This window comes from Thalassophryne amazonica, chromosome 3 (genome assembly GCF_902500255.1).
Source record: "Thalassophryne amazonica chromosome 3, fThaAma1.1, whole genome shotgun sequence".
Taxonomy (NCBI): Eukaryota; Metazoa; Chordata; class Actinopteri; order Batrachoidiformes; family Batrachoididae; genus Thalassophryne; species Thalassophryne amazonica.
In genome coordinates, this window is record NC_047105.1 from 46,678,014 (window position 1) to 46,702,950 (window position 24,937).

The following is a 24,937-nucleotide window of genomic DNA, read 5'->3' on the forward strand; positions in this document are numbered from 1 at the left end:
TTCGTTGGTTTCATTTGTTTTATTTCACTTTATCTTAATTTTTTCCCCACTAAAACCATAAAGAGTATATGTCTGTGAGGAATATTTACTTTTTTAAACTGACCTGCTATGGTCTTCTGAAACAGTTGATAGATGTATTTTATGCTAACGCCGATGCTAACGTGTTAGCATGTCTATGGCGTTTTCAATGTTAAAATTAGCATTAGGCTGCTGGCATTTCAGCATGTTTGTGCATTTGTTTTCTGTATAATAATTAATGGCTCAGCGTTTGTTGTCGTAAAAGAGTCAAATGTATTACAAATTATAATATTTTTAAATTTATTTTTATTTATATATTAATAATAATAGCAACAATAATAATAGTAATAATAACTAATAATGCTACAATACAATTTTAGAGAAAGAGACATGAGTCACATGTGTCACTGTGAAATGACCACATAGTTTACAAGTTATACAGAGAATGTTGCACATATAATGAGTCAGGCTACAGTTTTTGATTTAGTTCTTATGGTTAACTGGTTATGCTAATTGCTCATTTGCAGCAACAAAAATACCTCTTTTTTTCACCATATATTTTATAACATTTATATGTTTCAGTGTTGTTTTATGGGAACTCAGCACTTTGATAAAGCTATGCCATTTGAAATAATTATTTTTGTTCTTTATTATTTTATATTTCAACAGCCAAGGGACATTTGACGATTTGTTGATTTTCAAGTATTTGAAGTTTTCAAATAATGTTCTGTTGTTAAATAAAGTGATAGAAGGAGAGAAAAATTGTTTCCCTGGCACATTTTTAAAAAATTCCCCGCTAATCCGATTAATCGTGTCGAAACCCCATCAGATTCATCGATGATCCAAATAATTGTTTGTTGCAACCCTAATTAGTAGTAGTAGTAGTAATTGCCGTGTCGTTTTAATGTGTCTTCCTGTGGTAGATGTTAAGTTAAATTACACTTGATTGTGGTGTATGAGTTAGGTTTAATATAAGCAGTAAGGTTTGATTAGTGTATATATGCTGTATGTCTTTGATTGTAATAGATTTAGTTGGGAATTTTCTCCAACAGGTTTTTACCAGTAGTATCAAAGAACAAAGAAATATTTTTACTTCAGCTGGACAAATTTGTAGGCATTATTACTTTTCAGTGAAAGTTTGTGAAAATGTCTGCATTAATCTTATGCCTTGTTGTTCTTCCTTTCCAAGTTATGCTAACCACGTGGACTTCCATCCCAGCGGAACATGCATTGCTTCAGCCAGCACTGATAGCACTGTTAGAGTGTGGGACATACGATCCCAAAAGCTGCTGCAGTACTACAAAGGTAAAGATAACTTAAAAGATACACTTTTTTTTGGTGCAAGACAGATTTTCCTTTTGTCTTTCAAGCTCTTACTTTATGGCATCACAAAGATCTGATGAAATTAAGTTAGAATTCTGCCATTTGACCACAGCAGAGATGTGCGCTCCACGTGCCCTTCGAGTTTAGATTGTGTGATGTAGAGACTATGCGTGGGCAGTTGCAGTGGAAGCCACAAGTGAGGTTAAATGTGGATTATAAGAAATAAGGACACACTTGGCTTTGAATAAAAGGAGCAATCTAAAAGATTCCAGTCTAAAGTGCCATTCAGTCACTGAAGTAAAAAACAGTTTGAATGCTGTTAACAGTCTGAAGTTAATTGAAATACAGGGTTGTATTGAGACTCAACACAAATTTTACACCGGATGCCCTTCCTGACGCAACTGCAGTTCTCCAAAGAAAAACATGTGCATCTCCTGGTGTTCCAAGTTGCCTCCCAGTCAAATAGTGATCAGGACCTGCTGTGCTTCACTTCTGAGTTATAATGGGATCAGGTCTGCTTTGAGTGGCACAGCTGTAATAACTCTTAATAACTGAGATGATACAAGGCAAGCTTCAAAAGTAAGTTATGAATATTTTTGAGAGTAGTGAAGGTTTGGTAACGCCATGACAATTTGTAAATATGCAGGACAGACAGAAAATGCATGTGTTTCTTTATTTCTGATAAGGTGACAAACAGTTTTAGTGTTATGGTGGTGGTGGTGGTTGTTGTTGTCGTCATCGAGGGGTGGTGGCCAAGCGGTTAAGTGCATTTGTTTCCAGTGCAGAAGTTTCCCAGTGTCGCAGACCGAATGCCCCCCCCCCCCCCCCCCCCCAAAAAAAAAAAATTGGTCCGTCTTGCTTCCACTGCGCATGTGTCATTTGGGACCACAGCAGCACATCTAAGACTGAGTCTCTACCCCAAAGTGATTAAAGGTAATAATGTGATTATCAAACATCAGATGACAAGGTAAAACCTCTTAAATCATTCTAAAGTCAGTTTTAAGCAGAAACAAGGTGATAATCTGTGATTCATTACTGAGGCTATGAAACGACGGAGGCACAGTGAACGCAGCACCAGCAGTTGCTGCTGCTGCGCTCTGATCGCTTCCTCTGTCTTTTCTGATGAAATAATGCTGAATTTATGTGGAAATGATTGTTGTACAAAAGCTTCAGATATCTGTCACTGAGATAGATGATGACTGGAGTGCAGGTTGAAGCAGAAACAAGGTGATAATCGGTGAACCGCAGCTGATGCTAAGAAATGACCCATGCGCAGTAAAGGCAGGGCAGTCCAATTTTTAGGGGAGGGCGGCGTTCGGTGTGCAACACCAGTTTAAGGCCACCCTTGCCCATTCTCTATGTAATGTGGAGTTGTCAATAAAGGCATCCGGTGTAAAACTTGTGCCAAATCAATTCGCATATCCACCTATGATCTGCTGTGGCGACCCAGAGTGAATCAAGGGAGCAGCCGGCGGGACTCGTTGTCAATGTAAAGACAAACCCTTCAATTTTCAATTTATTTATGAGTTTAATTTTAAATGGTTAAAGACAATTCAGGCTAATCTTATATTTAATAAGGTTTTTGGGAGATTTATGCTTATGTCTTCCACAAGTTTCAGTCATAGTGTTTTAAGGGATATTTTTAAGCTTCATTGTGCAGTGTCTTATAAAGTCACTGCTCAATGTTTGTTTTGATGAAAAATGTATCTGCTTTTCACAAATCCACTGAAATAAATACTGGGGTATTTTTTTAATTCATAGTGACTAAGGTCAGTGTTTAAAACAAATGACTGTAATTTTACCAAGATAAACTTGTAAAATGGTAAATAAATGGTAAGTGGACTGCATTTATATAGCACTTTTCCATCTGCATCAGACGCTCAAAGTGCTTTACAATAATGCCTCACATTCACCCCGATGTCAGGGTGCTGCCATACAAGGCGCTCACTACACACCGGGAGCAATAGGGGATTAAAGACCTTGCCCAAAGGCCCTTAGTGATTTTCCAGTCAGGCGGGGATTTGAACCCAGGATCTTCTGGTCTCAAGCCCAACACCTTAACCACTAGACCATCACCTCCCCCACTCCCCATCACTTGTCTTAAAGCTCACGGTAAAGGTGGCAATGGAGATGCATGATTTCTCGCATATTCAACAAACCCAAAGCTTGATGCCGTTTGTCAGACTGATCCCCACTCTGATTGTTCTAATGGGTTGTCTTAAGTGGATTTTAGTTGTGAAATCTAATAACAGATAATCACATCTGTCTGAGGAGATGGAGAATGAAGATAAAAGCCTCTTCTTTCCTCTACTCTCTACTCTGCATTACTTTGCATATTATAGATAATAATTCTGCTTGCTTGAAATTTCATTTTGACAATTGGGCAATTAGCCATAGGGAAATGCTTAGAAAGCACTTGTTGTGATGATGTAAGAATTTACCGTTTTGAATGCAGTACTAGGAAATTAATTTTACATCCAGATAAATGCCTTTTATTGTGATTTGGATTGTTTATTTTGCTTGAGGACATCTTTGATAATAGTAAACCAACACCACCCTGGCATTGTTTATCAGTGGTGACAGGTTTGAGGTTGTTTGTCGTCCTCACTCCTAACTGTAAATGTGTTGGCAGCTTCTGAGCATGTTTTTATAGCTACAGGCAAAATCAGACTTATTTTAAATCATAGCATGTTGCAACCAGCAGAGGGAGCATTCCCCTTATTGAATGTGTGTTACTGGTGTCTAACCAGTGGCAAAATAATGAAGCTTGGTGGATTTTTTGGGGTGTTTTACTGTCATTACACTTGATGTAAAAGTTTGCACTAATATTCTGCTGACGTGAAGACATTCTCCACAGATAGAGCTTGATGGCTAGTGAGAATGAAATATAGTAGAATTGAAGTTAGTGTTAAGAAGCATGTGCCTGCTGACATGAAAATTCAGTAAGGTATATCTCATATATTATATTCCAATTCTAAGGTGGAACTATGCTAGTATATAAAGGTATATCTAAATATCTAAAAAGGAAGAGTAAAATAGGAGAGTAATAAATAATAAAATAATAATAAAATGTCTTATCCAAGAATAGTCGCACAGACATGAAACCTGAGGCACACCGGGAATTAAACACCGGCCTCTGTATTGGTGCTGCAACAACTATCCCAGAGAGCCACCTGCTCTGCAGTGTAGAAGAGGTTAACATGAAGCATATAATAACCTGTAGCCAAAAATAGAGCAGTAAAATGTGTCTCCCAGTGCTAAACGTTTCTTTGTCCGTGTGCTGTGTGTGTGTGTGTGTGTGTGTGTGTGTGTGTGTGTGTGTGTGTGTGTGTGTGTGTGTGTGTGTGTGTGTGTGTGTGTGTGTGTGTGTGTGTGTGTGTGTGTGTGTGTGTGTGTGTGTGTGTGTATGTATTTGTCTTGCAGTCCACAGTGGTGTTGTGAACAGCTTGTCTTTCCATCTGAGTGGTAATTTCCTCATTACTGCTGCCAGTGACTCCACAATGAAGATACTGGACCTTTTAGAGGGCAAGCAACTGTATACATTGCACGGACACCAGGTAGGCACGTACGTGCACAAACACAAGAATACTGTGTAGATGTTCTGCATGCATGTCTATGCGCTTCATTCGGTCGCGTTTATGGCAGGTCGTGTCAAATGAAAGGTTGTAATGGACAGACATTGAGTTTGACATCTCTTTTCAGTCTTTTCTTTCTTTTTTCTGTACGTTATGCATTTTTTTTTTGTGCATGGTGTATTTCTGTGTTTGCTAGGCGAGCGGGCAGCCCACTCATGGTGACTCATCTCAGGGTTGTTGGAAGGAAACAAAACAGTTTTTCTGCCTCTGTTCCTCTCCTCTTTATATTCTTGCTGCTCTATTTCTGTCCTGTCTTGTCCGCTAACTCTTATCATTCTTCTTGGTATGTCCTCTTCCATGGTTTGAGTGATGTTTTTGTAGGCATGGACACCCTCTCTGTCCTCACTTTCATCCTCATGATCTGTTACCAACTTTACTTCCTTCCCCCCCATCTTTGTCTTCCTGGATCGGCTGTTTGAATCACTGCCTATTCTTCCTAGTTCTTGAAATCAGGACCACATGGGGCCTATGTGATTATGTATCCATCTGTGCATCAGTCTATATTTCTTTCTTTATTACCTGTGTTTTTCTATAGCCACTTGCTCAGAATGTTTTCTTCAAGATAAAAGAAAAAAGTGTCATTGTTTCTCTTTCTCTTCACACCTCCAAATTTGTCATCTACTGTTTGTGTTGTACTTTTTGGATCAGAGGTGGCTCCACCCATCTGTTGGTGCTGGGAGAGCTCAGGGTGCTAATTGTCTCTTCAGTGGCAGAACTACAGATGGGACATACCCCCCCAGCCCCATCTGTTCAGTGCAGTTGTACATGTTGGTGTGTTTATTTGCATGTGTGCATTCTGCACACGCACATGACATTGTTAGGTAAGTGCAGCATGTGCACAAAGACTCAAAGGTAGTTTTGCTTTTCAAGTTGGCAAGCATGCTATTTACAGTACATCTGGAAAATATTCACAGGGCTTCACTTTTACCACATTTCGTTATTTGTTAGTCTTATGCCAAAATGGAGTAAATTCATTTTTTCCCCCCCCTCAAAATTGCAAATCGACCAAATTTGCACTATGTGTGAAGGGGCCCTTACTTTGGCTTAGACATGATATGTGCAGTTCTTCAGTATTACACTAAACCACACATGCAAAAGGCAGCAGGTGAAAACAAATTAATTTTACCAATTGAACATTCCCCAAAATAGTCTCATATGGAAGGAAACATTCCTCTTTCCTTTGTTCTCCTGCCCATGAAGCTGTAACATGAACAAAGAAATTCTGAATGATAATATGAGAGATGTGTTTAGATTTATTTTGCACACACTAACCATTTTTACACTGTTGATTTGACATGATGTTCATAATTATACAGTATTACACTCATGTACACCCACACTTTTGGCAGTTAAAGTAGCAACTAGGAAGAAAAGAAAACATTTTCCCCAGTCATTTTTGCAGATTAAAAATATTGTGAGAGTAAATGTTGCCTCCCTTCTTTCTCTGGGTTGTACATTTGTAGCAAACGCAGCTGTCAGACATTTTGGCTGTATTTTTTGGCTTTTTTGTCATTGTTTGTTGTCTGGGTCAAAAATGGCAGCACTGTGTCCTTGCGGGTGCGCAAGAATAGCAGACTGCCCGTTCTAGTTCTTCTTGTATAGTGTTCTATGCTTTTGACCAATCTGTTCCAAAAGTTATTAATCTGTAGACACAAACCCAAGAAATATTCCCATATGGTTTAGTGAACATCTGTACAGCTGTTTTGTTTTAAGTTGTTTTGTTCACATTCAGACACATAGAGGAGGGATCATAACACCATACGGTATCATACAGTAACGAACATGCAAGGTGTGTACATTTTCATGTACATTTTGATTAAGCTGAAAACTGAAAATTACCAATAAAGAGGGCACTTGTTTTCCCATCAGGCCTCTTTGTTAGATGTTGGTACCAGGTTTAATTTGACGTTCCAATGAAGACCTTTCATTTGAGACCAACAAAACAAAAATCGAAAGATGCCCACATGCCCAAAAGGGGGCGCCAAAAGGAACATATTTAGTAAAAATGGCTGGAAAAGGGTTAATTTTGGGCAAAATCTAAAGACATTGTGGTGTTGTTCTTGGCATCTCAAGGAAGCCTAACATTAGTACTACCAACATGCCAAAGAGCATTTTTCACATCACAAGACAAATAAGGTTAAATGCACATCAAAGTCAACACACTTTCGGTACATTTTATCCAAATTCCATTTTTTGGTAATTAATTGCATGGCCCCCAGGGGGTTAATTTCTTTAGCTGAACATTTTACATAAACGTTAAGACAGAATAAACAAATTCTGAAAATATCAAGTTAATATCTTTTCTAGTTTTTGATTTATGGCCAAGTAAACATGGTCACAAATGGAACACAGAGGGTTAACACGGACATGCCTTTTTCAAACCCCCATAGAGTCTAAACGAAACAAGATATTGAGCTTCCACCAAGACCATTCTTCTTCTCTTAACATGAGCTACAAAATATATCAAAACCAGGCAATTCTAAAACTATAAAACTGGGACTTGCCCTTATTTTGGATGATTTCCTATGGAATGACCCACAATTCCTTTGACTTCATGCTTCGTTTGTGCTCTGACATGCACTGTCAACTGACCTGATATGTAGACAGGTGTGTTCCTTTCCAAATCATGTCCAATCAACTGAATTTACCCCAGGTGGACTCCATTTAAGCTGCAGAAACATCTCAAGGATGATCAGTGGAAACAGGATGCACCTGAGCTCAATTTTGAGCTTCATGGTAAAGGCTGTGAATACTTAAATGTATATGGTTTATTAGTTTTTATTTTGAATAAGTTTGCAAAAATCTAAAAAAAAAAAAAAAAAAAAACTTTTTCACATTGCCATTATGGGGTATTTTGTGTAGAATTTTTAAGAAAAAAATGGATTTCATCCATTTTGGAATAAGGCTGTAACATAACAAAATATGGAAAAAGTGAAGTGCTGTGAATACTTTCCGGATGCACGGTACCTAGCTTCAAGAAGAACAGACCTGGCAAGGCAGAGTCATGCACCATTAATATGGATGCCAGCCATTGTAAAAGAAGAAAAATGAGATGTGAATGAGAGCGACTGTCTTAGAGAATGAGTAAAGAAATCATGTTCTCAAACTGAAAGACCATGCTCTGAAAGAAAAATGGGGAATATAACTTTCATATTGCTTGACAGTCCACTTGTGTGGACTGTATGAGACAACAGGAACAGTGGCAGGAGGTCAGCTAGGTTAAGCTATGTTAGGGCTACAAGGTTTTACAAGAGTCTTCAAAAGTTTACATTTCATGTTTACCTCACCTGTGATTGTCTGTTCATTGCCTCATACAGTAACATTAATTGCTAGTGCAGTGTTTGCTTTATAAATAAATAATGCGGTAATTAAATTAATTTTGCTTCTTGTTGCACCTGTAACACCACATTCCAAAAATAAATGCAACTTTTAGACTGGTGTGACTTAGATATGTCATCCCGCCCCAAAATTAATTTTTGGACAGATGTGACTGCTTCTCTGGTGCGAGTTTTAATCCAGAAAATATGATCATTTTGCTTCCGTACACCACCAAAATGGAGTGAAAATGAAACATACAAGATGTGCTTGTAGTGTGGCCTTTCAGCTTTAATTCTAGGGATTTAACAAAAATATTGTATTAATTCTTTAGAAGTTACAGCAGTTTGTGTACACTTTCCCACCATTTTCAGATCCCATAAGTAGTTAGACAAACCAAGTATAAGGATTATTGTTCATGCAAATCATCACTTTTTAGAGCCAGTTTTCTTTATGTAAATCAGGAGATTGATACATAACAATTCCAAGTCACAGAATCTGTCTTGGACTTCATTGGCATCAGTGGTACTGCATATTAAATCTGTCTTGAGTAAGCACTTCTTAAAAACGGAGTAACTGCAAGAATGAAATGATTGAGGAAAGCAACCAAGACGGGTTTGAAAGAGTTATAGGCTGCTGTGGTTGTGGCTGGACAAATTGGGTACAGTGCAGCTTTTGTCTGTTACATAATCAGTTGTACAGATTCTAAGTGACAAAGACATTTTTTCTTTTTATAAGAAGACTGTATGTATGATATGTGGGTCAGTGCAGTCAGGAGTGCAATGAGCTCTACATTGGAGAAACCAAACAGCCACTTGACAAATGGCTCAACACAGGAGGGCCAGTTCCTCTCGTCAGGAGTCAGCCATCTGCCTGCATCTGAAGAACGATAACAACATGTTTTAGAAAGAGAAGGTTTGTTTGAAAGAGGTGTCAAGGAAGCCATCTTTGTTAAAGAGATGAAACCTTCCCTAAATAGCCGTGGGGAGCTGAGATACCACCTGTAATTCTGTCCTTTCGTCAATGCCACAGAGACTCAAAGATTGTCCCCACCTCCCCCCAGGTGAAACTAAAAGCAATAGCGACTCACACCTGAACTCAAGTGACTTCCAATGACCAGCGACTCTGAGCGACGTGCTTTACATCGCGGTGACATCAGTGACCCCAACAGAGGATAAATATTTGAGTCTCTTTCTTCTTCAACCAGAACTGATTAAGCTTTTCTGGATCAAGAGGGAAACGTCTTCCAGGAACTAAACAAGCCCAGCTGCTCTGACTCCTCCTACATGAATACCATGACCTGTATGACTAACAGTCTTCACAGACATACTCCAAGCAGATTTACTACCAGAGTACCATACTGTTTGTATTTCTTAATGATTGAAGTAAATGAAGTCTAATACAGTATATAGTCACTGATTTGGAAATGTTCATGTATCCATCCCAGAGGGATGGACAATTTGTATGTAAAAATGTATTTTTAAAAACGTGTCTCAACATGCAGTTTTTGCAAATATTTTACTTAAGTACCATATTTTCCAGAGAACAAGTGTATAGGTTTGGAGGTCGTGTGACTTATACTCTGGTGCAAAAAATGTCAATAATACAAATACACTGCAACAATACACAAAGAGGTGATAATACATAAAGAAGTGAGACGTGTACTCCACTGCAGAGGTGGTACGAAGTCACCATCAAGTTACTCTCAAGTCATGAATCAGCAAGTCCCAAGTCAAGTGTCAAGTCAGTTTGCAAACAGTTTGTTGTCATTATGACTTGAGACTTGACTTGGAACTTGCTGATTTATGACTTGAGTGAGTTTGTCCCACTTGTGCTCCACTGTGACTTGTTTTGGGTTTGTTTCCCTTTTGAAGGAGTGCCCCCCACAGGTGGCACTTATACTCCGGAAAATATAGTGTGTTCTTTCGACTGCTCCCTTTTTCACTTTAGGTCACCACAGTCAGATTTGCATGTTCATTTACGCCGGCTGCCCTTCCTGACGCAACTCCACATTACTTTCAGAATGGCCTTTAACCAAGTACCTTCTGCGTTGGAAGCAGCCTCACTGACTGCTTGCCCACCACGCCACTTGACAACCGGTACTTTCTGTTAAACCAATGTCAGGTTGACATTACGTATTTGAGGGCAAATTTAAAAGAATAGTGAAAAACAATACTGTGGTTGACAAAAACAGTTGCTTGTGTGTGTTTGACATTATTTCATACCAAAGATGCTAATGTGGTGTTGGTCTGGTTCTGCATGTCTTGTTCCATTATCTGTAAGTAAAAGGTGCTGATGAGGTTCGCTGCCCTGGCAGAGTCTGTGTCGTGTATGTTTGTGGTCATGTTCAGTGCCAGTCTAGCAGCAGGCATTAGTCAGTGCAGACAGAACATGCTGTCTGTCAGCCTGTGGCGTTGCTATAGTGACACTGTCTGCTTCTCTCAGGTACTTCTGGGAAACCATTCCTCACCCAAACCAGCCTGTCTGAGCGCCAGCCTCAGGACATGGCTCCTTTTTTTCCCAGCTGCTTCTCTGCCTGCTTCTTTAGCCTTTTCTTCTTTGTTCCTTTCTTCATGTTTTTTTTTTTTTTGCATCATAACGGGGCCATAATTGGTGACCCCATTCTGAATTGTGAGATGGAGAACAGAATTAATTGAGTAGAGTGATCCCCCCCCCCCCCTTATTTATGTGTTCATTCATTTAAATAAATAAAGTTGGATGACTGAGCTAAAACAATTAGTGGATTAATGAGGAAGTCAGAAGACAGACCTAAAAATAAATGTCTGCTGTATTCAGAATTATTTAAGTAATTTATCATGGTTACTGTGCCATCAGATTTAGTTTTGGAAGGTCCCTTTTCAGAAAATACAGCAAGTGCCCTTACACAGTAATCTATATTATAATCGTGTAGGAATTACTTTGGTAAAGCTTTTGTGGTGTTTAATGAATGTCATAATATTTAATGCTTTAAATATAAAACAGTTTATCATTATTCATAAGAGTGATGAATGAGGATATTTATTAATTGCAGATTAGATTAAGTCCAAATACAGTACCAGTCAAGGGTTTGGAATTGAATGAAAGTGTGTCCAAACTTTTGACTGATCATGTATCACATCAATCATCAAGAAAAATGTTTCCGTTTTTGCTGGCTTAGATTTTACTGCTGGAAATTTAACACTTTTTTTTTTTTAAGTTTTCTCAGTTTTTAGTTAAAGATTGCTTGTGCTATTCTTGTACACTATTGTGATAATGTTTTACGTACCTTTAACATACCTAAAACAAATGATGAAAAGCTAGAAAATCTCTGTAATATTTATTTTTATTTAACTGGTCTGCAATTTGTAAGTAATTTGGACTGTATTTAAAGCGATACAGCCATTCAGATTTCACGATACTGACTAAATTTAGTTACTACTGAAATCCAAGCATTATAACGTTTTATTACGTCCGCCAAGGACGTAATAAAATGTAATACATAATAAAGATGTAATATCATCAGCATTTATGTATTTATTTGTCTGTCTGTCCATCTGTTAGCTGGATTGCGTCTCAACAACTGCACAGATTTTGACATTTTCACCACAGATACATATAAGACCGTAGAAGACAACATTCAGTTTTGGAGGTGATCCAGTTCCAGATTATGGATCAAGATTTCAATTTATTTAGGCTTTGAAGGATTATTTCAAAACTACTTCATGGATTCTCACCAAATTTGCACCACAGAGAAATATTAGGGCTTGGAAGACTCCACTGAATTTGGGAGGTGATCCAGATCTGGATTCTGGATCAAGATTTTACTTTATATAGGCTTTGAAGGATTACTTCAAAACTACTTCATGGATTCTCACCAAATTTGCAGCACAGCCACACAGAAGACTCCACTGAATTTTGGAGGTGATCCGGATCCAGATCGGCGGACGTCAGAAATCTGTGATTGCGCTTGTTTTTGTAATATGTTGTGAAATTAAAGCTCATTTTAATGAAGAGAACCTGTTTACTTGGGGGGAGCTCCATAATGAATATTTTATTTTCCTTCTTACGCCGTCTGCATGAGTTAGTGCGTTTGAGCTTTTGAATAGACCGGATGTTACCTTTGACATCGGGTGATGCACACACATGTAGTGTGCATGCTGATGTCCGTGCGATGTCTTGTAAAACACTTCAGAGGTTTATCTGGTTATGAAAGCAGTATTTTTTCATTTAGAAGTTTTTATTTCTTGCTAGCTTACAAAATATATAAGATACTTGTTAGATTTACAGAGAAACAAGCTATTTCGGCGTGTTTTCTGCCATCTTGGATTTTTTGTTCAAGCGAATAAGTAGATGATTTCACTGTGCCTTTCTGTATTGTGATTGGCCGTCACCATGTGCTTTCCAGCATCCCTCATGCAAGTTGGGGGAAGCCCCCCACATGATCTATGACGTCACTATCTTAGGCTGTATGGGCCACTATCGTGAGTAGTTCAAGGTTGTCTGTTCTTTTGAAATTTTCCCCTTCATGTGAACTGTTTATTAATTTTTCGAGATAACATGAATTTTGGTCATATAATGAATCCCCTATTTAAAGGTGAATAAATTAAATTATAGTGGTGCCAAAGATGTTTTGAATAAAATCTTAAAAAGCTCAGTGGCGGTATACTTGTAATCAGGATTTGACGTTCATTTTATTTGTGTGTGATCACCAGAAGCCAGCTTTGTACCATTTATCAGGCAGTACACCGACAAAGAATTCACATTTTCTGTGTGCTTAAATGTAAATGTTGGTTTGTCATTTGATAGTTTCTTCAATGAAACAGGAATATTTGCATGTACAAAATATGTTTTTATATTTTCTTATGATTATATAATATATATATAATATATATTTATGATGCTTTTATTTCAGGTAAACTGCATAGTAGAATAAATTAGATTTATTTATTTATTTATTTATTTTTTTAAACAAGAGTAGTCCCATTGAGGTCAGGGTCTCTTTCACAAGGGAGGCCTGGCCAAAAAGGTAGGTCCTTAAATGGGTCCCATTGGCTGCTCCCTTGTTTTTTATTGTTTGTTTGTTTTTTCCCACTCTGGGTTGCCACAGCAGAGCTGAGGTGGATCTGCATGTTGATTTGGCAAAAGTTTTACACCAGTTGCCCTTTCTGACACAACTCAACATTACATGGAGAAATCTATACAGTCTATGTAAGAAGTGGGCAGGGAACCTTCCGCACTGAAACCAAGTGCACTAAGCACTCAGCCACCACCCCTGCTTAGGGCAGGTTCTTAAATACAAATCCTTCAAGTAAATATAATTTAAATAGCCCCACCAGAGAGGTTATGTTTTCGCCAACCTAAATATTTTTGCTAATTAGATTACTCAAACAGTGTACTGAATGTTAGAAAAAAATTGTTGAAATATTGGTTGGAAAAGCAATTTGAGAATCACCAGGATATGGGCTGAGGCATTTATTCAGAAGTCATGATAAGAGCAGCTTAGTGTTTGTGAGATGAGGCTGCATCAGGTGAGAACATGAGTGTCACCACATGAACTTTCTTCAGCCCCCTTTCACACATTCTGGGTACATTTATGGACCTGGAACCAATGGAGATTTGACATTCACACAACTTTTTATGTAGCATTTCTGGATTAACTTGTTCACATTTTATGGATAGAAACTCTGAAATCATGTGATTGTTTGTTTCAGTGCTTCTCCTCTGTGTGTCTTATGTAACATTGCACCAGTTACTGTCATAAACAATTGACAAATGAAAAAAGTTCTCCAGATGTTGCGCTATCTCAGATTTCTCATTTTCTGATGGCACAGGGCCCAGAGGACAAACAGCAGTTAAAAAAAAAAAAAAAGGAAGAAAAACATTGGCTTCAGATGATGCGGGTTTGAGAATTGTGTAGTTTGTTTCAAAAAGCAACAACAGAGACAAACAGCAGGTCAGGCAAGTGCGATACTTGTGTCGCTATCTGATGTTTCTCTCTTACAGTGTCACATGCTCTGTAAATCATCTGTGTTGTTTCTCCACACTTAATCTGTGTAGAACAGTTCCTTATATGGTACTAGTAAGGAGCGAGCAGAACGATAGGTAAAAGTTACACATAAACGTTGATACGTCTTCACACATACAGTCAAGTCCATAAGTAATTGAGCAATGACACAGTCTTGGTAATGTTGCCTCTTTACACTAGCACAATGGTATGAAAATGAAATATTCACGATGTCCTTGTTGGGTGCACATTCAGTTTCTATCCTTTTTCTTTTTTTTGAGGTCAGACAGCAAAAATATAGATGAGTAAGTGGTTGGTTAGTGCATCCCAGCCAGATTATCTAGACAATAACTCAAAAACAATAAATAATGTCATCTTGTAGCACATACTGATGCTGAACTGATTAATTCACACTGAACTTTGATGCAACAGACCAGTTGGATTTGTCCCATAAATAGAACTGCCTGTCCTCAGTAGAACTTTGTCTAGCAGCGATCTTCATAGGAACGTCAGCTGATATGCGAGCAACCATAGGGAAGAAACATGATGGCAATTAAGGGCTGCAATTTACACCATAATGGAAAAGTAAAACTAGAATGATCGAATATGTGGCTGGGGAGGAGAACAAAGCTTCATTGGTGCTGCAAATGGCATGGCAAACTTCAGAAATGGTATTGGAAATATTTCTAAATCTTTGCTACTCCCGTGTTTTGAAACATTGTTCTGGGTTCTGTATCAAAAGGAGGACTATGTGTTCTGTGCTAAATGAGGCCTCATTACATCACAACAGATGTGAAACATCCAAGCTGATTTGCCTCCTATGGTGTTGAAACATAATCCCGCAATGAATAAACTAGGACTGCAGTGTTAAAATACTTAAATAATAATGGTAATTAATAAAGTTGTACTATTTGTGGAAATGCTACTGTCAGTGCAGAGTCTGTATGTGCACTATCACATATGTAGCTTGGAATTCAAGGGCTTTAACACAAATATTGCATTAGCCATTTAAGGCCATGTCACACTGTGATGAATAGAGCAAATGGATTAGTTACATATTTAAATATTTTTTCCAGGGGCAAAATAGTGTAATCCCTTGATCTTCCATGCATTTGGGCCTCTGATGGATAGATGGATGGATGGATGATGCTACATTTCCACTGGCAATACAGAGCCCTACCTTCAGCAGAACAATTTTCCTGGTTTGAAGACATACATGCATGTTGGGGAGCCGGATTTGAGTGGGATTCACTGAAGTCGGATGCAGATGTGGATGGAATCCAGCTCACTCAGGGATCATAATGTCATACCTCCTCACTGTGTTTATGTGATTCTCACTGTGCTGGTGTTAAATGCAGCTGCAGCGGCAACCACAGCAAGCAACCTCCATTCTCTGCAATGCTTTCTCGCCAAGAATCTGCCGGGTGCGCGCTCACGTCCAGATGAAAAGGCTCACAGTCCCGCTCTGTTTTTCTTAAGTTAAATCTGACCTTGGCTGAGTGAACAGCTGTGCTGTATGTTGCTGCCTCGGGAACTGTCCTCTCTTCCCTCATGCAGAATTGACACCCTGCGTTGAAGCTTTGGCCAAGCAGAAGCCCACTCTCAAACATTGGGCAGCCACAGGATATACAGTGGCTTGCAAAAGTATTCAACCCCTTGGTATTTCACGCATTTTAATTTGTTTATGGCATTTCAAATACAAAAAGTAAATCAGGCTTCACAATATAGAAATTTCTAAAATTATCTTCGTTAGACTCAAAGTGAAAGCAAATCTCTACAACTTGATATAAATTAATTAAAAATATAAAATCCAAGATGATGGGTTGCATAAGTAATCAGCCCCTTTGGTATAATACTTGTAAATAATCAGTTTAATTGCCAGTTTTCTTCAGACAAGTCAGGGGATGGATACATGAACATTTACAAGTCACTGAATATGTCTTGAACTTTATTTACATCAGTTATGAAGAAATACAAACAGTATGGCACTGTGGTAAATCTGTGTGGAGCAGACAATTCTCAAAAACTGGGTGACTGTGCAAGAAGGAGAAGAGTGAGGAAAGCCACCAAGACACTCAGACCAACCCAGAAGAAGTTACAGACTTCTGTGGCTGCGATTGGAGATATTGTGCATGGTGCATGTTTTGCATTTTGTATCCCCAGTTATACAGCTTCATGATGAAGTGGTATAATGCAGAATATGAAAACATGATTTAGCCCATGTATTAAAGGGGTTTATGTCACCTTGTGTTCCTGCAGGGTCCAGTGACCTGTGTGGCCTTCTCCAGGACAGGAGAATACTTTGCCTCTGGAGGTGCTGATGAGCAGGTAGCGACCGATACTGAACACCAGAAATAGTCTGTCGATTTTCTTGCTGGTCCAAAATGTGTGCAGATGTGGAGAAATGTATTTATTTATTTTCTTAAGGGTGTTACTTTTGAAAAAAGTATTACTTTACATTTACTCTCCAGCTATTGGTGTGGAAGAGCAACTTTGACTGTGGGGAGTGTGATGAGGTCATCAGACGGCAACCCAACACTTCTTCCAGCCTGCAGGCGCCACCACCCAGCTCAGCAGCGCCACTCTCCTGTGCTTCAGTGCTCCGCAGCCAGGTACGTGCCAACAACCAGAACAGCTACAGAATACAGAAAGCAAAATAAATGAATTTTAAGCCCACATTCACACACATACATATACACACACTTTGTCAACACACATTCCTGCTCACTTGCAGGACAGTGGTATGTGGAAAAAATGGTGATGACAGGTTCCATATAGTGTGCACAACCACTGTGTTAAACTAATAATATTCTAGTACTTTTGATTAATGTTGCTTATCGAGTTTTGTATTCATTTTCCCCCCACAAATAAAAAGGGAGGAATGCTGCTGTGCTTTAAAGTCATACACACAAATGCACCACATGTTCAATAAATAAAAATAATAATGTGACTTTATTTATATAATACTTTCAGGTTAATACTTTTCAAAGTGCTTTGCATCAAAAAAGTCACATTAAAACACCACAAGTTGAAATATGCAAATAAAAATTTAGTATAAAAATCAGAATAACAGCCAAAACACCCAGTATATATACACACACTTTATAACATGAAATGTTTTATATGCATTACAGAAAAACATGTCACTTGTAAATGACAAGGAAAAAGATAGGTTTTAAGATTCCATTTAAATGACTCAATAGAACTTGATTTTCTCACATCCATCAGCAGATTATTCCACAAGGTTTTAGCACAATAATTAAAACCTTGACATACTGCCAGCTCCTTGTGCCAGACATACAGAATAAGCCTGTATACTAAGAGGTTGCACAACCATGCAGTGTTTTTTTTTTTTGTATGTAAAACTCAGTTTACAGCACAGCATTTTCCTGGGGGCAAGTTTAACAAAGGACAGGAACTCTGTGTAGCACATGTGCACACCACGTCTTAACATATGGACTTTTACCTTCCAAAAATAAGCACGATGGACAAACGTGTGATGGCCACCATATTGGATGTTGTCACTTTTATAGGTCGTTGTTTTTTGTTTTGTTTTGTGTTTTTTTTTTTTTTTATAAAGAATATCCGCCATGAAGCTGTGACAGGTCGTGCAACAAAACAACAAAAGGGACTGTGTATAAAAATGAATTCCTAAATGTTGAATGCAGTATTTTGCTAAACCACTTGAGTTAAAACTGAAAGTCTACATTATAAGCACATCTTGTTTCATTTCAGCTCCATTGTGGTGGTTTACGGACTCAAAATTACAAAAATTGTTTTACTGTCCAACTACTTGTGAACCTGAATGTACTTGTATTTTAAGTAAATAAATATGGAGAGAAAATTGCACAATTTGGCTGTATTTATGCACTCACATTACTTAGCTATCTTATTTCCGAACTGCATACGCTTCCTTCAAAGTTTGCTGTGTTGCCCAAAGATATATTCTAATGTGACATGCAGAGCAGCATGCTGGGACTGAATTATCCAGCGATCCCTCGGCTGTGCTTTGATATGAAAGATGCCTTTTTCTTCATCTTTCTGACCACATGATATAGATAAAATCATAATCTGTGCTCAGTTCAAGATAATTTCTTGTAATGAAAATATGGAGGCCTGTTGCGTCACTCATACAGTAAATTAAAGAAAGAAAAAGTGATGAGGACAAGTAATGAGAACTGAAAACAAGTGGAGTGAAATACAGTCATTATGCCCCGCACGGTGCTTGCGTCGCGAGGCGGGGCACATAGCATCCGGGTTGTCCGTCCGTCCCTCTGTCCGTCTCTCCAGCTGCAGTTCGTTCGCCACAATGTAGCTCAGCACCTGTTGCTCGCAAAAACTTCATATTTGGTGGGTACATGCCTTGGAGGAGTACTTAACATGGGTTCAAAGGCCAGTGACCTTGACCTACTTTTGAAGGTCACCAATGGTCACAACTGTCATATCCTTTGCCACAACGTAGCTCAGCACCTATTGCTCACAGAAACTTCATATTTGATGGATCCACGCCTTGGAGGAGTATTTCGCATGGATTCGAAGGTCGGTGGCCTTGACCTACTTTTCAAGGTCACCAATGGTCACAACTGTCAAATCCTTTGCCTGAAATTTGTTCGCCGCAGTGTACCTCAGCACCTATTGCTTGCAAAAACTTCACATTTGGTGGGTACATGCCTTGGAGGAGTACTTCGCAGGGTTTGAAAGTTGGTGACCTTGACCTACTTTTCAAGGTCACCAATGGTCACAACTGTCCAATCCTTCGCCGCAACTTAGCTTGGCACCTATTGCTTGCAGAAACTTCATATTTGGTGGGTACATGCCTTGGAGGAGTACTTCGCATGGGTTTGAAGGCTGGTGACCTTAATCTACTTTCCCAGGTCACCACTGGTCACAAATGTCAAATCCTTCACCTGAAATTTGTTTGCCGCAATGTACCTCGGCACCTATTGCTTGCAGAAACTTCATATTTGGTGGGTACATGCCTTGGAGGAGTACTTCGCATGGGTTCGAAGGCTGGTGACCTTAACCTACTTTCCCAGGTCACCACTGGTCACAATTTTCAAATTCTTCACCTGAAATTTGTTTGCCGCAATGTACCTCGGCACCTATTGCTCGCAGAAACTTCATATTTGGTGGGGACATGCCTTGGAGGAGTACGTCACATAGGTTCGAAGGCTCGTGACCTTGACCTACTTTTCAAGGTCACCAGTGGTCACAACTGTCAAATCCTTCGCCTGAAATTTGTTTGCCGCAATGTACCTCGGCACCTATTGCTTGCAGAAACTTCATATTTGGTGGGTACATGCCTTGGAGGAGTACTTTGCATGGGATTGAAGGGTGGTGACTTTGACAAACATTTCAAGGTCACCAGTGGTCACAACTATCGCCTATCACTCCCGGTGTGTAGTGAGCGCCTTGTATGGCAGCACCCTGACATCGGGGTGAATGTGAGGCATTAATTGTAAAGCGCTTTGAGCGTCTGATGCAGATGGAAGAGCGCTATATAAATGCAGTCCATTTACCATTTAACTATCAAAAATCCTTCGCCTGAAATTTGTTCGCCACCATGTGCCTTGGCACCTATTGCTCGCAGAAACTTCATATTTGGTGGGGACATGCCTTGGAGGAGTACATCACATAGGTTCAAAGACCCGTGACCTTGACCTACTTTTCAAGGTCACCAGTGGTCACAACTGTCCAATCCTTCGCCGCAACGTAGCTTGGCACCTATTGCTCGCAGAAACTTCATATTTGGTGGGTACATGCCTTGGAGGAGTACTTCGCATGGGTTCGAAGGCCAGTGACCTTAACCTACTTTCCCAGGTCACCACTGGTCACAATTTTCAAATTCTTCACCTGAAATTTGTTTGCCGCAATGTACCTCGGCACTTATTGCTCGCAGAAACTTAATATTTGGTGGGGACATGCCTTTGAGGAGTACGTCACATAGGTTCGAAGGCTCATGACCTTGACCTACTTTTCAAGGTCACCAGTGGTCACAACTGTCAAATCCTTTGCCTGAAATTTGTTCGCCGCAATGTACCTCAGCACCTATTGCTCGCAGAAACTTCATATTTGGTGGGTACATGCCTTGGAGGAGTACTTTGCATGGGTTCGAAAGCCAGTGACCTTGACCTACTTTTCAAGGTCACCAATGGTCACAACTGTCCAATCCTTCGCCGCAATGTAGCTCGGCACCTATTGCTCGCAGAAACTACATGTATAGTGGGTACGTGCCTTGGAGGAGTACTTTGCATGGGTTTGAAGGGTGGTGACCTTGACCTACTTTTCAAGGTCACCAGTGGTCACAACTATCGCCTATCGTTCCCGGTGTGTAGTGAGCGCCTTGTATGGCAGCACCCTGACATTGGGGTGAATGTGAGGCATAATTGTAAAGCGCTTTGAGCGTCTGATGCAGATGGAAGAGCGCTATATAAATGCAGTCCATTTACCATTTAACTATCAAAAATCCTTCGCCTGAAATTTGTTCGCCACCATGTGCCTTGGCACCTATTGCTCGCAGAAACTTCATATTTGGTGGGGACATGCCTTGGAGGAGTACATCACATAGGTTCAAAGACCCGTGACCTTGACCTACTTTTCAAGGTCACCAGTGGTCACAACTGTCCAATCCTTCGCCGCAACGTAGCTTGGCACCTATTGCTCGCAGAAACTTCATATTTGGTGGGTACATGCCTTGGAGGAGTACTTCGCATGGGTTCGAAGGCCGGTGACCTTAACCTACTTTCCCAGGTCACCACTGGTCACAATTTTCAAATTCTTCACCTGAAATTTGTTTGCCGCAATGTACCTCGGCACTTATTGCTCGCAGAAACTTCATATTTGGTGGGGACATGCCTTTGAGGAGTACGTCACATAGGTTCGAAGGCTCATGACCTTGACCTACTTTTCAAGGTCACCAGTGGTCACAACTGTCAAATCCTTTGCCTGAAATTTGTTCGCCGCAATGTACCTCAGCACCTATTGCTCGCAGAAACTTCATATTTGGTGGGTACATGCCTTGGAGGAGTACTTTGCATGGGTTCGAAAGCCAGTGACCTTGACCTACTTTTCAAGGTCACCAATGGTCACAACTGTCCAATCCTTCGCCGCAATGTAGCTCGGCACCTATTGCTCGCAGAAACTACATGTATAGTGGGTACGTGCCTTGGAGGAGTACTTTGCATGGGTTTGAAGGGTGGTGACCTTGACCTACTTTTCAAGGTCACCAGTGGTCACAACTATCGCCTATCGTTCCCGGTGTGTAGTGAGCGCCTTGTATGGCAGCACCCTGACATTGGGGTGAATGTGAGGCATAATTGTAAAGCGCTTTGAGCGTCTGATGCAGATGGAAGAGCGCTATATAAATGCAGTCCATTTACCATTTAACTATCAAAGTCCTTTGCCTGAAATTTGTTCGCCACCACATGCCTTGGCACCTATTGCTCGCAGAAACTTCATATTTGGTGGGGACATGCCTTGGAGGAGTACGTCACATAGGTTCAAAGGCTCGTGACCTTGACCTATTGTTCAAGGTCACCAGTGGTCACAGCTGTTAAATCCTTCACCTAAAATTTGTTTGCCGCCATGTGCCTCGGCACCTATTGCTCGCAGAAACTTCATATTTGGTGGGTACACGCATTGGAGGAGTACTTCGCATGGGTTTGAAGGCTGGTGACCTTGACCTACTTTTCAAGGTCACCAATGGTCACAACTGTCCAATCCTTCACCGCAATGTAGCTCGGCACCTATTGCTCGCAGAAACTACATGTATAGTGGGTACGTGCCTTGGAGGAGTACTTTGCATGGGTTTGAAGGGTGGTGACCTTGACCTACTTTTCAAGGTCACCAGTGGTCACAACTATCGCCTATCGTTCCCGGTGTGTAGTGAGCGCCTTGTATGGCAGCACCCTGACATTGGGGTGAATGTGAGGCATAATTGTAAAGCGCTTTGAGCGTCTGATGCAGATGGAAGAGCGCTATATAAATGCAGTCCATTTACCATTTAACTATCAAAAATCCTTCGCCTGAAATTTGTTCGCCACCATGTGCCTTGGCACCTATTGCTCGCAGAAACTTCATATTTGGTGGGGACATGCCTTGGAGGAGTACATCACATAGGTTCAAAGACCCGTGACCTTGACCTACTTTTCAAGGTCACCAGTGGTCACAACTGTCCAATCCTTCGCCGCAACGTAGCTTGGCACCTATTGCTCGCAGAAACTTCATATTTGGTGGGTACATGCCTTGGAGGAGTACTTCGCATGGGTTCGAAGGCCGGTGACCTTAACCTACTTTCCCAGGTCACCACTGGTCACAATTTTCAAATTCTTCACCTGAAATTTGTTTGCCGCAATGTACCTCGGCACTTATTGCTCGCAGAAACTTCATATTTGGTGGGGACATGCCTTTGAGGAGTACGTCACATAGGTTCGAAGGCTCATGACCTTGACCTACTTTTCAAGGTCACCAGTGGTCACAACTGTCAAATCCTTTGCCTGAAATTTGTTCGCCGCAATGTACCTCAGCACCTATTGCTCGCAGAAACTTCATATTTGGTGGGTACATGCCTTGGAGGAGTACTTTGCATGGGTTCGAAAGCCAGTGACCTTGACCTACTTTTCAAGGTCACCAATGGTCACAACTGTCCAATCCTTCACCGCAATGTAGCTCGGCACCTATTGCTCGCAGAAACTACATGTATAGTGGGTACGTGCCTTGGAGGAGTACTTTGCATGGGTTTGAAGGGTGGTGACCTTGACCTACTTTTCAAGGTCACCAGTGGTCACAACTATCGCCTATCGTTCCCGGTGTGTAGTGAGCGCCTTGTATGGCAGCACCCTGACATTGGGGTGAATGTGAGGCATAATTGTAAAGCGCTTTGAGCGTCTGATGCAGATGGAAGAGCGCTATATAAATGCAGTCCATTTACCATTTAACTATCAAAGTCCTTCGCCTGAAATTTGTTCGCCACCACATGCCTTGGCACCTATTGCTCGCAGAAACTTCATATTTGGTGGGGACATGCCTTGGAGGAGTACGTCACATAGGTTCAAAGGCTCGTGACCTTGACCTATTGTTCAAGGTCACCAGTGGTCACAGCTGTTAAATCCTTCACCTAAAATTTGTTTGCCGCCATGTGCCTCGGCACCTATTGCTCGCAGAAACTTCATATTTGGTGGGTACACGCATTGGAGGAGTACTTCGCATGGGTTTGAAGGCTGGTGACCTTGACCTACTTTTCAAGGTCACCAATGGTCACAACTGTCCAATCCTTCACCGCAACGTAGCTTGGCACCTATTGCTCGCAGAAACTTCATATTTGGTGGGTACATGCCTTGGAGGAGTACTTCGCATGGGTTCGAAGGCCGGTGACCTTAGCCTACTTTCCCAGGTCACCAGTGGTCACAATTTTCAAATTCTTCACCTGAAATTTGTTTGTCGCAATGTACCTCGGCACCTATTGCTTGCAGAAACTTCATATTTGGTGGGGACATGCCTTTGAGGAGTACGTCACATAGGTTCGAAGGCTCGTGACCTTGACCTACTTTTCAAGGTCACCAGTGGTCACAACTGTCAAATCCTTCGCCTGAAATGTGTTCGCCACAATGTACCTCGGCACCTATTGCTCGCAGAAACTTCATATTTGGTGGGTACATGCCTTGGAGGAGTACTTTGCATGGGTTTGAAGGGTGGTGACCTTGACAAACATTTCAAGGTCACCAGTGGTCACAACTATCGCCTATCGCTCCTGGTGTGTAGTGAGCGCCTTGTATGGCAGTACCCTGACATCGGGGTGAATGTGAGGCATAATTGTAAAGCGTTTTGAGCATCTGATGCAGATAGAAGAGCGCTATATAAATGCAGTCCATTTACCATTTAACTATCAAAATCCTTCGCCTGAAATTTGTTCGCCAGCATATGCCTTGGCACCTATTGCTCGCAGAAACTTCATATTTGGTGGGTGCATGCCTTGGAGGAGTACTTTGCATGGGTTTGAACGGTGGTGACCTTGACCTATTGTTCAAGGTCACCAGTGGTCACAGCTGTTAAATCCTTCACCTAAAATTTGTTTGCCGCCATGTGCCTCGGCACCTAAAGCTCGCAGAAACTTCATATTTGGTGGGTACACGCATTGGAGGAGTACTTCGCATGGGTTTGAAGTCCAGTGACCTTGACCTACTTTTAAAAAGTTACCAATAGTTGCATTTGTTCGAAGGCTACCGACTTTTTATGGTCACTGTTGGCCACATCCTCTAAATAAATGTAATGTCATTCTCCAGTTTGTGTATGTCCCAGTTTACATCAAACACATGAGGGTTCAACCAAATACCTACCCCACACATGTACATATTACTGCACTTTACATGGAAAATAGTACTGCGCAAAAGAAACAAACAATTGTGTGCTCAAGCATGTTATAATATAATTCCTTCAGTTGAAGGTTGTGACAGGCTGTGATCTCATTTGGTGTTTTCAGAATACTTCATATCCTTCTGCACTTTTAAATTGCAGTTTTAACCCTCATCCTGTCATGGTCTTACACTGTAATCTTTCTGTGTGGAGTCCAGTCAGACCTCATGGGAACTTTTGCTTATAAAGTGCAAAAAAAAACTATGTTTTGTCAGTTGAACAATTCAGACATTTATTGGCTCCCTCTACACAT

General features: G+C 40.5%; 1 protein-coding gene across 1 annotated transcript in view; it reads left to right on the forward strand.

Moving 5' to 3' along the window:
- The window catches only part of poc1a (POC1 centriolar protein A), a 116,383-nt gene that overhangs the window by 36,200 nt on the left and 55,246 nt on the right, over window positions 1-24,937 (forward strand). The window contains exons 6-9 of the mRNA XM_034166171.1: window positions 1,208-1,323; window positions 4,765-4,898; window positions 16,534-16,602; window positions 16,746-16,886. Of these exons, the coding sequence (XP_034022062.1) occupies window positions 1,208-1,323; window positions 4,765-4,898; window positions 16,534-16,602; window positions 16,746-16,886 (460 nt within the window). The remainder of the gene's footprint in view (window positions 1-1,207; window positions 1,324-4,764; window positions 4,899-16,533; window positions 16,603-16,745; window positions 16,887-24,937) is intronic.